Here is a 19,798-nt window from a genome sequence, read left to right as displayed (position 1 = left end):
GACACCCGGTTACATCAATCGAAGGTCACTAAAATCATTGAATCCGTGTATAACTTTGCCAAAACAATGTCTCTGTAGTTTTCTCTGGTCCCCTTCCCAATCAGACCTAGGAGTGACATATTTAGCCACATGTTCTCCTTAAATTGCTGTCTGTCGGAGTGGTGTCGAAAAAATGATGTAGGCTTCATAGATAGTGGCATCCATCCCACTTTGGATGGAGCAGCTCTCATTTCTAGAAATTTGACCAAATTTATTAAACCCCCCAAAATGTGACTACCCAGAGGCAGAGTTGCAGTCTTACACTTCTCTCTGCAGCTTCTCTCCTCCTGTTATTCCCCCAAAACCCCCATCTCCGTATAGACTGTGTCAGCTCCCAAACAGACAAAAACAAACTAAAAACCAGCAAAAAATAACTTAAACATAAAAAAATCACAAATAAAGAACAATACAGGATCCACATCTGAACCAAAGACTAAAACAGTGAAATGTGTATTATTAAACATTAGGTCTCTCTCTTCCAAGTCTCTGTTAGTACATGAGTTAATAAGTGATCAGCAAATCGATTTACTCTGCCTTACAGAAACTGTCATAGTCCTGGGTCGGTAACCCAGCGCTTTAAGTTTATTATTATCATTTTCCAATTTATTATCATGATTATTATTGTTTGAGTTCTACGTGTTATATTCGGTCTGCGTCTGTATCTGTCTGTCTATGGTGTCACCCCGTCTGTTTGAGAATCTGTCTGTTTAGTTCAATGTCTTGTCTGGTTCCATGTGTCTGAGATTCCTGTTTCATTGTGAAGGTCTGTGTTGTATGTGAGTGTGCTCATTTTACGTTTCCCCTGTCTCGTCAGCTGTGATTTCTCACCGGTGTGTTTCCCTCCTGTCTCTCATCCCTTGATTACTGCCATCTGTGTATTTAAGCCCTGTGTTTCTCTGTGTCAGTGTCGCGTCATACCCTCAACTTGCTGTGTGTTTGTAATGTCCTGTCCTCCAGCACCTCGGTTTAGAGTTTTGTTTTTGTAAGTTTTATTTCGTGAATCATTCCTCCAGCAATAAAGCTGCGTTTTCAGTTTATTCCCATCTCCAAGAGTCCTGCAATTTTGGGTCCACCACTTCTGCTTGCCTGCCACACAGCCAACCATGACAGAACGACGCGACCAGTACATGGACCCAGCGGACTCATCCCGGGAAAGCGATCTCGCCCGCGTCATGGCCCTAATGAAGCGGATTTCCCACACAAAGGATACTAAGGTGATGGCGATCGGATTAAACGCTATCGGAACAATCCTTGAGGGGAATCCACATCTCTGCCAACTCAAGGGATTCATGAGCTTAATTGACGAGATGCACGAAGCCCAGGAGGTTCTTCAGGCTCGGGAGCTAGCGGCCTTTGCTCGTTCGCAGTACTCCACTTCGAGGCCTCCGCAGCAACAGCAGCAGCGGACGGTTCTTTGAACTGCCACCTCAAGAGACTGTTCAGTGTGCGCCCGAATGTTTCGTTTCTTGGGCTACTGACACTCATTTGAAGACTTCAAGTGGTAATGTTGTAGATATTGACACAATCTCCAGGGCCTCCCCAGAGTCTGCGTGTCCTCCCTCAGCAGAGTCTGGACCGCTAGAGGCTGAAGAGCCAGCATTTCCCGAGTCTTTTAAAAACTCCACTGAGGTAGTGCAGTCAGCTGCCCAGCAGTCATCACACTTCGCAGTCCAGCAGCCCTCAATTCGCTTAGCTGTCCAGCCAGAAGCTCACTTAGCTGCCCAGCGGTCCCCAGTTCAGTCCTCTGCAGCTCAGTCTCCTCCTGTTCTCCAGTCACTCGCAGCTCAGTCGACCTCAGTGCACTCTCTTGTATTTCCAGCGCCTCAGCCTTTAGCACGGCCTGCACCTCAGTCGCCAGTTCCACCTACTCGTTTTCAGGAGGAGGATGCCCCCACATAGACTTTCGTTGCTCCTCAAGACCTGGCTAAATTTGAGACTTTTACTCTCTCCGGGGCCTCCCCAGAGGTTAGATATCAGCATTCAGTTAACTCTGGATCCCTGGACATAAAGAAGCCAGCGCAACCTGTTTCGTCCCTGCCAGAGGCCCGCGTGCCTGCTGGTTCTGTTCTGCTCCTGCCAGAGGCCTGCGGGCCTACTGGTTCTATTTTGCTCCTGCCAGAGGCGGAGCAAAATACTAACTATCTGTTTAGTTCAATGTCTTGTCTGGTTCCATGTGTCTGAGTTTCCTGTTTTATTGTGAAGGTCTGTGTCGTATGTGAGTGTGCTCAGTTTACGTTTCCCCTGTCTCGTCAGCTGTGATTTCTCCCAGGTGTGTTCCCCTCCTGTCTCTCATCCCTTGATTACTGCCCTCTGTGTATTTAAGCCCTGTGTTTCTCTGTGTCAGTGTCGCGTCGTACCCTCAACTTGCTGTGTGTTTGTAATGTCCTGTCCTCCAGCACCTCGGTTTAGAGTTTTGTTTTTGTAAGTTTTATTTCGTGAATCATTCCTCCAGCAATAAAGCTACGTTTTCAGTTTATTCCCATCTCCAAGAGTCCTGCAATTTTGGGTCCACCACTTCTGCTTGCCTGCCACACAGCCAACCATGACAGAAACCTCGTTACAGCAGGATGATTGTGTTAGATTAAATGAATCAACACCCCCGAATCATTCTAACTATCAGAAACCTCGAAGACCAGGCCGAGGGGGCGGTGTGGCAGCAATTTTTCACACCAGCCTATCAATCAACCAAAGACCCAGACTGACTTTTAATTAATTTGAAAGCTTGATGCATAGCCTTATCTACCCTAGCTGTAAAACTCAAAAACCAGTCTTATTTGTGATCATCTATCGTCCACCTGGGCTTTACACAGAGTTTCTGTCTTATTTCTCAGACTTTTTATCTGATTTAGTGCTCAGCTCAGATAAAATAATTATTGTGGGTGATTTTAACATCCATGTAGATGCTAAAAATGACTGCCTCAACACAGCATTTAATCTGTTATCAGACTCAGTTGGCTTCTCTCAAAATGTAGAAGAACCCACCCACCACTTTAACCACACTCTAGATCTTGTGTTAACATATGGGATAGAAACTGAACATTTTACAGTGTTTCCTGAAAACCCTCTCTTGTCTGATCATTTCCTGATTACGTTTAAATTTACAATAATTGTTTACACAGCAGTGCGGAGTAGACTTCATCACAGTAGATGCCTTTCTGAAAGTGCTATAACTAAGTTTAATAATATAATCCATCCGGTGTTATCATCTCCAATGCCCTGTACCAACACAGAGCAGAGCAGCTATCTGAACACTACTCCAACAGATGTAGATTATCTTGTTAATAATTTTGCCTCCTCACTATGTATGACACTGGGTACTGTAGCTCCTGTGAAAAATAGAGCCTCAAATGAGAAGTATTTGACGCCGTGGTATAATTCTCAAACACGTAGCCTAAAGTAGATAACTCGTAAGCTGGAGACAAAATGGCGTTTCACAAATTTAGAAGATCATTATTTGGATAAATTGTTTGTTGCTGGAGAAATTGTTTGTTGCTTTATAAGAAAGCCCTCCGCAAAGCCAGAACATCTTACTATTCATCACTGATTGAAGAAAATAAGAACAACCCTAGGTTTCTCTTCAGCACTGTAGCCAGGCTGACAAAAAGTCAGAGCACTGTTGAGCCAATCATTCCTTTAGCGATAACTAGTAATGACTTCATGAACTTCATTACAAATAAAATTTTAACCATTAGAAAAAAAAATTAACCATAATCATCTCACAGATGTAACATTATCTATAGCTACTTTGAATACCACTGATATTCATTTAGACTCTTTTTCTCCAATTGATCTTTCTGAGTTACCAGTAATTACTTCCTCCAAACCTTCAACGTGTCTTTTAGACCCCATTCCTACAAGACTCCTCAAAGAAGTCCTGCCATTAACTAATGCTTCAATCTTAAATATGATCAACCTATCTCTAATAATCGGCTATGTACCACAGGCCTTCAAGCTGGCAGTAGTTAAACCATTACTTAAAAAGCCATCTCTGGACCCAGCTGTCTTAGCTAATTATAGGCCAATCTCTAACATTCCCTTCATATCAAACATTCTTGAAAGAGTAGTTGTCAGCTTACAGATCATTTGAAGAAGAATGGCTTATTTGAAGAGTTTCAGTCAGGTTTCAGAGCTCATCACAGCACAGAAATAGCTTTAGTGAAGATTACAAATGATCTTCTTATGGCCTCTGACAGTAGACTCATCTCTGTGCTTGTCCTGCTAGACCTCAGTGCAGCGTTGGATACTGTCAACCATAACATCCTATTAGAGCGATTACAGGTACTGCGCTGCAGTGGTTTGTGTCATATCTATCTAATAGACTCCAATTTGTTAATGTAAATGGAGAGTCTTCTTCACACGTTGAGGTTAATTATGGTGTTCCACAGGGTTCAGTGCTAGGACCAAATCTGTTCACATTATACAGGCAGTATCATTAGAAGGCATAGCATACATTTTCACTGCTATGCAGATGACACCCAACTCTATCTATCCATGAAGCCAGATAACACACACCAATTAGTTAAGCCTTTAGAGCCGGTCGGAGCGGGCACGCTCTGTTTTACGTAACTATTTTTAAATCCCGGTAGCTCTGCAATCACGTAAGCTAGCGCAATAATTTGTTTTGCATATGAAACCGGAGGAGTTGTACTTACATCTTATGCCATCAGCTTGTCCTAGGTCACGGTTTCCTTCCACATATAGCTTTGTAAAAACTGCATAAAAAGCGCTTGCAGGAACAAAAACATAATATTCCAGAAACACGCTTTGCCGATCCGATCAGCTGTTCATAACACTTCCTACTTTGGAATAGACGTCAGCGCGAACTTTTGCATTTCCGCCATTACCTGCCCGAAACCGGAAGTGACGTCATTTTCGCGGAAATGTCGTCTTTTTTTCCATCAGGGCCTCAGGGCCTATACTGGTCTTTTTAAAAGTTATCTTTGACTTTATGACTTTCTGTGTCGTTTCTGGGATGCTTAGGACTCATATTGCACTGCTGGAAATAGTTTATTTTGATGCATATGCTGCTTTTTTGCAAATTTGCAGTATAATATTTATTTTCGTTTTTCCTGCAGTGTATAAAAATTAGAGATGGCACGATACCACTTTTTTATGTCCGATACCGATACCGATATCATAAATTTGGATATCTGCCGATACCGATATGAATCCGATATAGTGTTTTTTAATCAACAAAACTGTTTTTTAAAATATCTTGCTGCATTTTGCAAGTCTGCAAGTTCATACTCAAGTTTAAAACAACAACTACACTAAAGCTATTCTGTTATACCTGTATACAAAAAAAATATTTCATAGTTCAGCAATACTGATCAATCTAATAAACTTAGACCTACACCATCCTCCCTATTCTGGTATTTTAAAGAATACTTAGCGTAAATATTAAGCAACCTAACTAATAGGGTTCCAACTCCCAGCAACAACAAAATTAAATAAATAAAAAATAGGGAACCACCCCTCACGCTCCACCTCATGATGCTTAATCGACGTAATCAACCTTAATTTGATGCAGTGTGAAAAAAAATGCACAGAAATCAATTATTTTTCAAGAAATATTAAATAGATTCAACATCTTTCTTCAACAAAATTGCAGACTGCACAGATGGTACCTTCCCAAAGTAAAAAGTACTATAGCTTACTAGGGTATATATATTAGACTTAATAGTCACTATGTACAGTAATTGACTTCTATTCATTTTACATCAAATTAAAACTTTGGGTGTCAGATAATTATTTATTAAAAGCTAGACATTTTAAATGAGAATAAGAAAGAAAAGTATGTCTTTGTGCCCCCTTTTCCCAGTTAATGCCCTATCGGCCCCCCTGGCTAAACTTTGCTAGATCCGCCCCTGCACAGTTACCAGCCGTCAGCTACGTAGAAAAAGATCCTGGTGTAGAAATTAATATTAAATAAATTCTAACAACAGCTTATCAAGCTTAAACGTGCTGCTGTTGTTCAGCCGCTGGTTTGCTCTTTCTGGCGCAAAGTGGACCAAAAACAAACGAGAGACAGACTCGCGACAGAAAAGCCGATCAGCTGATTTAAGCAGTTTCACGATTGAAGTAGCAGCCGGAGAGCGAGAGGCAGTCGCTTGTTAAGCTTAACGTGGGAATGCTTTACAAACATTCAGAGATGGACTTACACACTTGCTTTACTTCTCTCGGGGATAACTTTGTCGGAGATGAAATGCCAGGTTGCTAGCGAAGCTCCACATGCTATCCAGACCACCGACAGGTCCTGCATGCCACAGCTGCTCTATCACGTGATGCATACGTTCTGAGGTGAGTTACGGCGTGTTGCAAGTTTTGTGAGGTGCTTTCGTGATATTTAATGGATCGGATTACATTTTTTATTTTTCTCCGATATCCGATCCAGTAATTTAGGTCAGTATCGGACCGATACCGATACGTAATATCGGATCGGTCCATCTCTAATAAAAATTGGTGTATTTCAAAAATAAAACTATGAAGACACTCAAAATAAATTTCCTGTGGTGGGAAACTATTTTGTGCAACTTTTTTGTATTTACAGTTTTGAGGGATAAGCCTCTTAATTTTCTCTAACTACAAATATATGTTAAAAAAGCAAAAAAGATTTTCAATTTTTTTGTAGTTTATTGCACTTTTTTGCAATTTATGTAATTACTATGCACTTAATGAATATATATTATTAAAATCTGGGCTATAATGGTTGTATTGATGTATAGCAACTTGAAATGCTCCCAAAAATGGCTGCACAGCATGTAAAAATATAATATAAGCTCTGGCGGACTTGGTTCTATGGTAGGTCTTAAAGGGTTAAACTGCAGGAATGTCTTAGAGACATAACAACCTGGATGACCTCTAACTGTCATGGCTACTGAACGGACTCACGCGCAGACAGTTCTTTCTCAGAGAACAAAAGGAGATTTATTTACAACAGGGATCACCTCAGTGCTATATATATGTACAGTGAGTTGGGAGGGGGGGTCCAGGGCTCCAGGGAGAGAAGGAGGGGGGAAATCCACACACACGCTTCCTCTTCCACACAGTCACCGCCACAGCTCCTCCGCACACACGCACTCCTCTTCAGCCGCACTCGCTCCAAAACTCCACACACGCTGCCACACCCGGGCAGGTCCCGTGATTTGGTCCAGAAGAGGGATATCTACACACAGAAGTTAACGTTAGTGCCACAGCAAAATACACACAGGGGATTCTTTTGAAAATGCCGAGCGCGCGAACTCAGGAGGTTCAACATTCCAGTGGTGAGCTGCTCTGTGCCACTGCCTTAAATAGCAGCTGGGGAAATCAGCCAGATCAGCAGCAGGTGGACACAATCACACAGGTGCGTGGGCCAAGAGCGAGAGCCCGTAACGAGCTCCACCCAGGCAGAGAGGAGGAGGAGAGACAAAGAAAACAAAAACGAACAACAACAACAAAACCTGTAGCCAGCGTGGGCCAACCAGTGAGACACGGGGACCGTGACACTAACTTTCTGCTTCTTAATTCAGATAAAACTGAGGTTATTGTATTCTGCCCCGAAAATCTTAGAAATATGGTATCTAACCAGATTCCCACCCTGGATGGCATTACTTTGGCCTCCAGTAACACTGTGAGGAAAGTCACTTGATGTTACTTGATGGTGACTTGTGCTATGGGCTTGAAGTTGGCCTCTAGTGTTGTACACCACATCCCCATTGAGTTCCTGATGATTTATAGCTCTTAGGGTCCTGTTGATCTTGTATAGTTCTAGTCATTCCAGGATCCAGCTGTGGGGCATCGAGTCACAGGCCTTCTTGTAATCTTGTAATCATGTCGGGGCCTGGTGCTGTCCAACTCTTCATACTGGAGACCCTTTCTTGGATATCTGCCACTGTGATTGTTACTGGTCCCAGTTCAGGGAGGTTGCTGTGGTTGCTCTTAGATCCACTAGCCAACTAGACAGTGAGCATTGCTGTTATAGGTTGCATCCTTCTCCCATATTGCAGTATTTCAGTATTGCACAGTCTCCAGTGTTACGGCCCTAGCAGGGCCTCCTCCTGAAGGTGCCTGTGTGGGCGTGTCCTTCAATCGCTTCTGCCTGAGGTGCCACCTTTTCTCCTTTACACAGCTGACTCACATCAGTAATTAAAGGGATTTAAGCCCAGGTACAGGTGAGCTCTGGGCCAGAGTGCCATGTGAATGATTACAGCTAGTGAGCTGGGTGTTTGCAGCTAGTGAGCTGTGTTTTTCCAGTTTGCAGCTAGTGAGCTGTGTTTTTCCAGTTTGCAGCTAGTGAGCTGTGTTTTTCCAGTTTGCAGCTAGTGAGCTGTGTTTTTCCAGTTTGCAGCTAGTGAGCTGTGTTTTTCCAGTTTGCAGCTAGTGAGCTGTGTTTTTCCAGTTTGCAGCTAGTGAGCTGCTCTCTCTTTTTGACTTATGTTTTTACTTTATTGACCAATGCTTGAGTTTTGTTTGTTTCCTTAAATGGTGATAGTGGCTTGTCAGTCTCTTTTAGTTGAGCTATTTTAATAAAACTCTTTAATTTAACCCTTTTGCCTCCTTGACTCCTTTTTCTGATCCGGACACACCGCCTAGACCACTCAGGGGAACATAACAAGTGGGGGCTCTTCCGGGATATTTGAAAAGGGAGCTTCAAGTTGGATTTGGTTTTTGATTATCTTGCTTTGTCACCTTTTTGAGTACCACAACTTATTTTTGTGCCAGTTTGACACAATTAGCAACCACACAGGCTTGTGACAGAAGAAACACAGTTTAGGCCTAGATCTTAAAACCGTAACTGCATTTGCCTTGTTAGCTGGCCCACTCTTACTTAACACCGTAACACCAGCCTTGGTGTTGCTGTTCTCATATTGTTGCACTGCCACTGAGAGTACCCTTTGGCTGGTTCTGTCGAGAACAGCTGGTTTATTCTCCTGCCTTCTATGTCTCTGGTGTATGTCTTCAAGCAGATGGCCAAGGCTGTGAGTCTTTGCTTGGCAGTCTCCAAGGCCTCAGGTATGGACAGCTTGCTGTACTTCTTAGGCACCTTCTTCATTGCACCTTATGGCAGATCCGATAGTTGGCTAACCTCCGTCCATGCTACCTTGATCTTGACTTCTAATCTCCTTCACTATGGAGGGTACCTCTCCTTGTGGCTGTTCAACTTATAGCCAAGCATCTCACTGATCACTGCTGCCGTAGTGTAAGTCAGGTGGTTAGTCTTAGTAATGGTTGCGGTAGGTATTGTCCATAGCACTGCACTTGCACAATCTAGTAGATGTTCTAAGGGTACTTCACGTAGTGTTGGTAACCGACTATGGAGGATTCAGGTTTCCAGCTTTGCCATGATCCTATCTTTCTGGTCAGTTGCCCTCACACTGAACAATACCGTCTTGTTCCAGTAGAACACTTTTCACCAGGGTGCCCTAATTCCTGAACACCTGACATTGACCTTGTTAATCCAGGCAATGTCCAAACCAGTATGGCTTTATATTTATCTCTCTCATTCATATCTGTGGTAGACTTGGTTAGCATGGTGGTCTAGCCTAAGATCGATACTGGATACAAACAAACCCTCAGCCAACTGAGTGTTAATTTTGTAAAAAAAACAACAACAACAACAACCACATGTTAACGATCTATAATGAAAGCCAAAGCAGCACCAATGAGTTCAAAACAATCCCTGAACCCATTGGTGCCACAACTGTTCTGATATCAGTTCTCCAGTTTATCTTGCAGCAGATAGGTAAAATAGATCAAATAATATACTATGTTTTTAATGAGCATTATCTTTCAGGATTCTGAAAGATGTGTCCCATACAGCAGTGACAGCAGTAAAGACTAGCTGGGGATATTTTCAAATTCAATTGATCAATTAAAAAACAAATGATTTAATCATATTCCACTTGTAAGTCAACCATCATATTTATTTAATATATTGTGACACAGACTTCAGTTATCTGGACCGGAGAAAGAGAAAGTAAAGAAGGAGGCTTTGGAGCTGTCACTGAAGTACAGTTTTGTGACTCCTCTCACATCTATGGTGGTCACAAAGCCTCCAGGAGAGAACACAGATGTGCTTCATAAACCAAAGGAAGGTGAAACACCACAGAGATGGCAGCCCCTTGTAGGGAAGTCCTCTTCAAGACAATATTTGGCTCCTAGTAGTCGCCGTTCATCTGGTGAGTATCACAAACACAAAAAGACTGAAATAAATGAAATGTTTCATAATCTCTACTTTTAGCCCCCAGACTAATGTCATTGTCAAGTTAAGGGGGGAAAAAAAACATATGCATCAAACTACCATGCCCTGACTATCATCTTGTCTTTATTTTTATTTAGCACATACCTTAAACATTTAAAGCTGTAAGCTAATGATAGTTATATAAGAGCAGATGCATGCTGGTGCAATAAGCTGTACGTTTTATGTCCAATGGATGTATGATCTGATTAGTCGACTAATCGAAAAAATAATTGGTGACTAGTCGATTATCAAAATAATCGTTTGTGGCAGCCCTAGTCCTCTCCAGGTTCCTCCCACAGTCCAAGGACATGCAGTTGGCAGGGTTGGATTAACTGATTATTTTAAACTTAAACTGTCCATAGGTGTGAATGTCAGTGTGAATGGTTGTGTGCCTCTGTTTCCCTTTCATAAAACAGCCACCCTTCCACTGGGGCCATTTCTGATCAGGCTTAGAACCTTAAAACCTCTAAGGATACTTCTAAATTGAAGACCTTTCAGAATGTTTTTATTTATTTTTTTCAGTTTATTAATGGGATAATGTACCTGTAATACTATCAGAGACTATGGTAAATTTTTACAACTACCTGCAAAAGGCTAATGGGGTAGGTTCTCAGCCATCCAGGTCATGGTAGTCTAAGGAGCTTGGAATCTAAGTTAATGGACTTCTTTAAGTTTCTTGAAGATGTTTCACCTTTCATCTGAGAAACGTATTGAGTTCTAGAACCAAATGAGAATTTTCACCAAGCATGACATCCCAGTCCACTTCAGACCCAGCCACACCTCTACATCACAGAATCCAAACAGCCATACTATAAACACATGACATAGAAGAGCCATCTTGACGGGACAAGACTTGGCTGTACAACTGGATCTAAAGGTCAAAGGTCACTCTGTCAAGGATGGCAATGTTCACATTTTGGAAACCGAAGACAGATAATCTGAAAGAGGAGTAAAAGAAGCTATTTATGTCTACTGTAAATGACCATCTTTGAACAGAGGGGGTTGCTTACAACACCAACTGTCTGCCACCTACAAACCAGCTTTGAGATCCCTTCCCAGCTCACGCCCCACTTACATCTAGCATCAGGTGAAGCAAGGTCCCACAGTGGTTTAACCCAAAAACCTCTTGTGATAATGACCCATGCCTTTTTCACACTTTGGCTCATGTGATGAGTCACATGATTAATAGTCCTCTTAAGGGACCTCCACTAGGGTATAAATGCAACCAGGAGATGACGGACTAGAGCAGCGCAGATACTGAAGGACCCGTCCCATCCTGGCAACAAACTGTTCCAACTTCTGCAATCCGGTAGAAGTCCGATTGTCTATTCTTATTTAAGTCACGTAATGTACAGAATTCACCTGAAAAAGGATTCTCTGGTCGAGGTACAGTGCTTAACAAATGTAATAGACCATCACCTGATGCAAGGTTCATGTAATTGCTACCATAAAATTAACAGTATTGGTAACTACCAAAACAAATCTGTTTATTGGAATAATTAATACACCAGTATGTGCAAGCTGTTTAATTAAAATCATATTGTCAATGCTAAAATATAATCATTAATATTATCCCTGAATTTTCAAATGTACTCTTACAAAAACATACAAAAGTATATAATAAAAACAGATATTTCCTTCTTATATGTTACTGTTTCTTTTTAGTCATGCAACAGCACACCCCCAGAGGAGAGAGAGGAAAGATTGGACATTCTGGAGCAGGTGAAGTGCTTAACAAATTTATTAGATCACCCAATGCAAGGTTTATGCATCTGCTGCTTTAGATTAACAGTATTGGTAACTACCAATTTTGTATTTTTTTTTTTTTTTTGGGGGGGGGGGGGGGGTGGAATAATTAATCCAACAGTATATACAAGCTATTTAATCAAAATCATATTGTTAATGCCATCCATCCATCCATTTTCATCCGCTTTGTCCGGGGCCGGGTCGCGGGGGCAGCAGCCTAAGCATATTGTTAATGCTAAAATATAATCATTAATATTATCCCTGAATTTTCAAATGTACTCTTACAAAAACATACAAAAGTATATAATAAAAACAGATATTTCCTTCTTATATGTTACTGTTTCTTTTTAGTCATGCAACAGCACACCCCCAGAGGAGAGAGAGGAGAGAGTGGACATCCTGGAGCAGGTGAAGTGCTTAACAAATTTATTAGATCACCCAATGCAAGGTTTATGCATCTGCTGCTTTAGATTAACAGTATTGGTAACTACCAATTCTGTATTTTTTTTTTTTGGGGGGGGGGGGGGTGGAATAATTAATCCAACAGTATATACAAGCTATTTAATCAAAATCATATTGTTAATGCCATCCATCCATCCATTTTCATCCGCTTTGTCCGGGGCCGGGTCGCGGGGGCAGCAGCCTAAGCATATTGTTAATGCTAAAATATAATCATTAATATTATCCCTGAATTTTCAAATGTACTCTTACAAAAACATACAAAAGTATATAATAAAAACAGATATTTCCTCCTTATATGTTACTGTTTATTTTTAGATTAACAGTATTGGTAATTACCCAAAAAACCTGTGTGCACAGTTTTAATGCGTAATTTTACTGGGTTTCCTAACATCTGTTCTTCTAGTGAAGCATTCAAAGCTTTTATATGAATTCATATGTACTATCAGGTTTTGCATTTGTGGGGTAATAGAATAGAATACAATGCTTTTTATTGTCACTGTACACATGCACAATGAGATACAGAGCATCTCCTTCTCAGTGCAGACATGTAGGAAAAGAAACGGGGAGGGGGGCACCGTTTTGCAGCACTATATACATATGAACAGTATTAAATTAATTAAATATTACACAGCAGTGATGGTAAAGAGTGTAGTCTGGGTGTAGAGGGTAGTCCTTGGATTGGGAGGTGGTATTGTATTGTCAGTGCAGCGTGGTTATGGCTTTTTGGAAGAAACTATTTACGCTGCATCTGTAGTGTTTCCCTGAGTGAAGCAGGTTGAACAGGTCAAAACCAGTGTAGGAGCTGTCTTTGATAATGTTTGTCAACAACATTTCTAACAAGTTGAAGTGCAAAAATTAGAATTTATGTACAAACTATGTTTACAGACTGACACTGAGTTGTGAGACTCAATATATACATGTCTTTATTTATTTATTTAAAGCAGTGGTTAGTATCAGGATGTGTTTATAAACTCAATATGCAACATAAAGACTTAAAATATTAGTGTATGTGATTAAATGTATTTACAGTTGTTCTCCCTGATGTCCAACCTGCTGTTGTTCATCTTTCACGTGATACTACTACTCTGGAATCCACTGATGGTATTGTATTGCCTTGATGTCATTCAGGTTGATAAAAAAAATAATAGTAATTGTTTTGGTTTGGTTTCTTTTGTTTGTTTGCTTTTTTTTGTATTGCAAGTTCCAAACAACCCATGATGTACTCAGATATGCAGCAAATTACATACTTTTTTTCTGGAAGGAAACTCCAAACATGGGCTGTTTTTCAAATCTCTTCATTAACCATAAAACAAAAAGAAAAGCAAACAAAATTGTAAGAATAATATGTTATATAAATCAGGCTCTGCATAGTATGTATGAACAATTGTGTATTTTTTGGATTCCTGGCTCAGGGGTTATAAAGCACATTTTGGGTAGAAAACCTGGGGTGAATATTTAATTTCACTAAAAATGTTCTAACACTGTGTACCTCTGTATCTCTAGTTCCTGTACTCCACAGGTTTTTGCTAAAAGCTGAGAACCAGACTGTTCCACTATGCTTTGATGTCAGTGGACCTGTCCGCCTTAAACTTCTTCACTATCCCAGCAGGGGTCAGTAGTGTTAGCTTTTTCCATCCTAATATTTCTTTTCAGTGTAATAAAAACTGTTACTCTTCTTTCTCATTGTTATTTTCATATGAAAACTCCAGTTTGTGGTATAAGATGAGCATTTCTCTTTTCTTCTAGAACTGTCTGTAAATGGTGAGCTTGATTCAGTTACAAATGGAGGCTTCAGCAGAATTTTCATACACGTCAAAGACAGCCAACATGTTGAGATCGACACCAACTGGGTCACTGTACGAGATGGACAGACAGTGACATATTACACTGGACAGGATCGCATTACAGCTGGAAGGTGATGTTGTATTATCATGGTCGAGACTCGTGCTCTCAGCTTTAAGCACAGATGTGTGACCTTATTCACCTGTGTTACCAAGATTTACATGAGAAGACTGTCTCTCTCAGCACCTATATATGTTAGCTGACATCTCTGAGGCTGAAACCCCTAAAAAGTTTGTTTTTTATTTTGTGTTGATTATTGAGCAGATGAGATGTGATTTCAGTAAGGACAGATCATTTGAAAGCACCGGTAAGATTTATAAGTAAAGAGTATGAATTATAAGCTATTTGGTGATTAGACATAGTGTAACAGATCAGAGTCAATGTTAGGAGGGTACATGCGAATGGTGGATGAGGTAAAGCAATTGGAAGAGGTGGGTCACATGAAGGAGCAAAATGATAAGAGGCTGTGAGATTTAAAACACACAGAACAGAGATTAGCTGGCTCAGAAAAGGAAAGCGAAAGCAGGAACATGATTGTTTCTCACATGAGTGGATTTGAGTAAAGCCCAAATGCACGAGAATACAGGCAGACGAGTGCATACAGATTTTTACTTTTTATGCTGAGGTAGGCTGCAGTCCATAGATTTACATTTACTTATAGACTTATGTTTACTTATTAGAAACCAAGCCAGCACTGTGTCAGATTGAGGACCTGTCCAGGGTGTACCCCAACTTTCAAGGATAGGCTCCAGCTCCTAGTTCCTAGGAAGAAAGTGGAAGAAAATGCATGGATGGGTGGAAATAATTATTTGTTCAAGCCATGGACTGAAGAATGAAAATGGCAGGGGCAGACATTAAGTAGAGTTTGTCATGAATTGACTGTCATAAATTCATTTTTACAAAATATGCTAACATTAAAGGCTCTGTACTTTATGCACTACACTGCTGTTTAATCAGAGCAGGCTAAATTCATCCAAGTAGCATGATCTGTGCAGGTGCCTTGAACCGTTACGTTTTTTTAAAAAAAGTTGAGTAACTCCATGTTTTTCCAGTGTGACAGTGATTGTGCGCAACAACGAAATAGAGGTTGCCACTGGAGACATGCGAATGGTCATCATAGTTCATGAGAAGAATGGCCAAAAATTATTTTGGCCAGTTTTAAGACGGCGTCCCTCGGACAACAATGCTGAAGGACTTTTAGGTGAGTGAAAAGCTGTGTGTGTTTGTGATCTGTAGGTTGCGAACGAAACGGCTCTTAGAGCCGCCTCTTTGAAGTGAACAACGCAAGTTTCTTTTCTTTTTTTTCTTTCTCTCACCCTCTCTCACATTTTTTTCCCGCTTCACTCTGCACGCGAGCCCTGTGCTTGCACTGGGGAGAGGGGGGAGAGACGGTAGTTACACTGCAGTAGCACAGGAACAGAGTGGGAGGGAAAGAGAGCCAGGGACAACAACGTCACATTAGAAAGGTAGAGTAATCATCCACAACTATTTTCAGTTGCGGATGATAAAGGATTCAGAAAGTTTATTCATGCAGACCTATATGACAAAGAATGTGCATCTTCTTTTTGTTTTCATATTTTTTTCATGTGTATATTTAATTGTGTTGTGATTTGCAGTGTTTTGTGTTGTTTCACTTTAAATTTGTTTAAAAGGAAAAAGCTGAAAATTTAAATAGTTAAAAGTTGAAATGTAAATAGTTGTTTTTTGTATTATATGATTTATTTATTACATTTTGTGTGGAGTGAATAAATAAAAGTATACTTACAGTGGCCCCTAGAGACGAAACACGTACAAACTCCAAAACACGTAAAAACTCCAAAACACGTACAAACACAACAGAAGTGCTCCAGGATGCTAGGCGCAGTGTTGAGCTTTTGTTACCTAGTGGCTACACAAGCCAGGAAGTACCAACGACCGGATTTGGTGTGTGGTAGTAACAGGTAAATGAACCTTTTTGTTTAAATTATTTGAATATATATGGGTGCTTGTGTATAAATACACAAACAATACACATATGCTTTCAATTGTGTAATTTAAGTGATCTAGGGTAGCTCTGTTTTGGAAGTTCAGCTAATGCTAGAAATGTGTTTTGGAGTTTGTACGTGCTTTGGCCAAAGTATATATTTATATATAAACATTAGGGGTGCAACGATATTCGTATCGATATTGAACCGTTCGATACCGTGCTTTCGGTTCGGTACGCATATGTATCGAACAATACAAAATTTGTAATTTATTTTATCAACTTTCCTTCTGACGATGCTGTCTGTGTTGAGCGCTCAGTGAATCTGCGTTCGACTACTCCGCCTAGGCTGCACTGCCGAGCGCAGATCCACTGAGCGCTCAACACAGACAGCATAGTCAGAAGGAAGAGCGCAGGGCAAGCTAGCAAGACAGAAGTTAAGCTCTCCTGGCAACATGGCAAATTGAACCTCCCCCACCCTCATTCAGATCTGGCGTTTGGAATTATTTTGGTTTTCATGTGACGTATGACCCTGAAGGTAAGCGCGTCATGGACTAAAGTAAAACAGTATGTTGGATGTGCCACGCAATGCTCAATTACATGGGTGGGAGCTAGTGTGTTAGCGCAGTTAGCTCGTTAACGTGTTGGCCGTCTAGCCCCATGCACGGGGCGATCAGGGGTAGCTCGTTAACGGAGATTTGCCGTGTTGTGGCGTTAACGTCATTTCAACGAGATTAACCTGAAAGCACTAGTGGGAACACAACGAATATGACTGCACATTTACGCCGACATCATCCTAGTGCAAAGACAAGTGGAAGCAGACAACAACAACAAGCAAGCATGCTACAAACTTTAGCCAAGTCGTTTAGACAGCCGTTAGCACATGATTCAACTTATGGGGACCTGATATGTTTAATATGCTGCTGAGAATATAGCCCAGAAGAAGCGTATAGTATAGCTTTTATTTTGGAAAGAGCCATTTCTCTGTAATAAACTCTCTTTTCCAAAGATGAGTGATTCCTCAATCAGATACAGGGCTCGCAATATCGCTAGCCCGACGTCCCGGGGCTAGCGATTTTTCCAGTCGGACTACCAAAATCTATCTCTGCCCTGCCCGTCGGCCTATCGCAGGAAGGAAAAATATATGTGAATGCTTTTGCATTCTTTCGGAAATGTAGCTGGGTAATTATGTCATTGGCATCGGTGAGCCACTGTCAATATGTGACATATTGAAATCGCGTTTGAATTTGCGCTTGTTTTTTGCTTTCACTTTGCAATCGTGCAAACTGTGTATAGAGAGCGACAGCACTGATCTGTGAGTGATGATAATTTGTGCACAAATTCCTCTGACATCGTCTTATCAATCGTTAGCTTACTATGCAAACATGACAAGTGAAATCTCCTGCAGCAAGCTTAAACATGTGAGAGGTTGATCGCGCAGAGAATCGCTGAGCGTTATGCGAGTCCGTGTGTAAAAGCAGCAGGATATATATTTTAGTTCTGCTGAGCCAAATAAGACGGGTCAGGGTGAAGAAGTGACAGCCAAAGAAAAGCTTACCACAAAACGGAAAAGTTATGACAAATCAGACTATAAGGCAAAAAGAAAGTGCAGCTTTATGGTTTCATGGACAAAAGAATTTCTGTGGCTGCAATATGATGAGCTATATAACCAGGGCTGCACATAAGTGGTCCGCAGGTGCGCATTCGCTGTCAAAATAAAAAACACGCACAAGGGTTAGGGTTAAATTTAAAAACTGTACTTTTGAGTTAAAATATATATTTATAATTTTAATAAATGACAAATTAAAAAGGCATGAACATTTTTTTTGTATTGAAAAAATATCTAACCGTGACACCAAAGTATCGAACCGAACCGTGAATTTTGTGTATCGTTGCACCCCTAATAAACATATATAAACAAAACCCCGTTTTTTTGTTTTTTTTTACATTATTAATTCCTTTTGTGCATAGTTTTATATTGCTGTTAATAATTAATTAAAGCAACAAAACAACCTAAAGAGCCGGCTCTTTTTAGTGAGCCAAACCGAAAGAGCCCGTTCTCTAAAAAGAGCTGGAAATCCCATCACTAGTGTTTTTGCACGCGTGTGTGTCCTTGCTGCATTGGTTTTCAATCTTAGCTCTTGTCTCACTCTCTCTTTTCAGCTGTAGAGGCTGCAGTTTATGAGGAGGTACAGCAAGCTCCTGTCAGAAAACTAAAGATCAAAAATCAGGAGGCAGACGTTACTGGGTATATTTTCTTTTCTTTTTTGTATTTATGTTTTTGTTTTGCTTTAGAATCCAGCCATTTCTACAAAGATTAATGATCTCTTTATTCTTTCTTTTGTAGGGAGATGGTTGTTGACTACAGCTTTGCTTCTCCTGTCTCAATGAACTGTTGGCTCATGTCTGCTGACTCTGCCCTGCAGAGACCACTGTTCCAGTTTGTCATTACACAGCTTTAACTGGCAAATATGTTGATTTATTTGAAAAATCTTTAATTTAAAAGGAAAACAAGGCAAAAACATATATTGTGGAAACTTTCTTTCCATCTGTTTCCAACATGTAGAAATATAACTGTGAATGTGGATCTAGTGTCAGACAGCATTACCAATTAAAAATAACATACATAAATCAGGATTTATGATTACCACCATCTGCCATTAACATAGCGTCCAAAATGACACAAATGCAGTTGAGATGACAATAATAGGCATACTTCTACACCTTTTATTTTTTAAATACGTTGAAAAATGTAAATTTTTGTAAATTTTAACTACAGTAATCATATTGTTATAGCTAAATGTTAATCAGCTTTGCTGGCTGATCTGGAAGAGAGTTGGATTGTAGAAGGTTTGCTTATAAATAACAATTTCAAATATTTCTGAATCCTGGTTAAGTACCAGAACATTGAGAGAGGAAACTTTTTAAAACATCTCTTCTGTTTTGTCTTTAGCCTCAAACTGCAAATGACATGTAATGAGGCTGACTTGATTCAAGGATCTCTGACAAATATAATGCTGTTATTTTTCTTGCATAATTTCATGACTTCCTCAGAACAGTTTATGGAATGGATATCAAGCGAATGAATAAAGAATCCAAACTATTCCCAAACCTTGTTTGCGAGCTCTTCTGTACAACAGCTGTAAGCCCCTCCTGCTGGGGAGGTTGATGTACAAGAAATTCAAAACATGCCTCCCATGAACCACTAGGAGGAAGTAGGTCAAATGCAATGGTTATGCTGCTGTGCAAAAGTCTTGAGCCACCCTTGTTTCTTTGAAGTTTTCATTTGGACATTGGCTCCCTTTTCGCTCATTTACGTCCAGTATTACTTGAGTATTTGCAAGGAAATGCTACATATTATATATATAGCATTTCTTTGCATTATGTTTTTCTATAGCCACTTAACACTGACCTATTCCTGCATAAGGAGGCACCTAGCTCAAACAATGAAACAGTTTAGAACCCATTCGTAAATTGTAATACCTTTCTTTCTAGTAGCATGTGGCACAAACACATAACTTCAG

At 40.5% G+C, this 19,798-nt stretch overlaps 1 protein-coding gene across 4 annotated transcripts in view; it reads left to right on the top strand.

Annotated features, from left to right (window-relative positions):
* LOC309706206 (inter-alpha-trypsin inhibitor heavy chain H3-like) overlaps positions 1-19,591 on the top strand; it is a 43,521-nt gene extending 23,930 nt beyond the window's left edge. Inside the window, exons 14-22 of one of the 4 annotated variants that reach the window (XM_082532515.1) lie at positions 9,967-10,199; positions 11,927-11,983; positions 12,359-12,415; positions 13,499-13,570; positions 13,973-14,080; positions 14,216-14,384; positions 15,364-15,512; positions 18,438-18,522; positions 18,622-19,591. In XM_082532515.1, the coding sequence (XP_082388641.1) occupies positions 9,967-10,199; positions 11,927-11,983; positions 12,359-12,415; positions 13,499-13,570; positions 13,973-14,080; positions 14,216-14,384; positions 15,364-15,512; positions 18,438-18,522; positions 18,622-18,736 (1,045 nt within the window). In that variant the 3' untranslated portion in view covers positions 18,737-19,591. The other 3 variants (XM_082532516.1, XM_082532517.1, XM_082532518.1) reach the window with 3 other exon arrangements.
* Positions 19,592-19,798: the final 207 nt, after the last annotated feature.

This window comes from Aulonocara stuartgranti (assembly GCF_965226115.1).
Source record: "Aulonocara stuartgranti genome assembly, chromosome: 5".
Classification (NCBI taxonomy): Eukaryota; Metazoa; Chordata; class Actinopteri; order Cichliformes; family Cichlidae; genus Aulonocara; species Aulonocara stuartgranti.
This window is presented reverse-complemented; position numbering and strand designations above follow the sequence as displayed.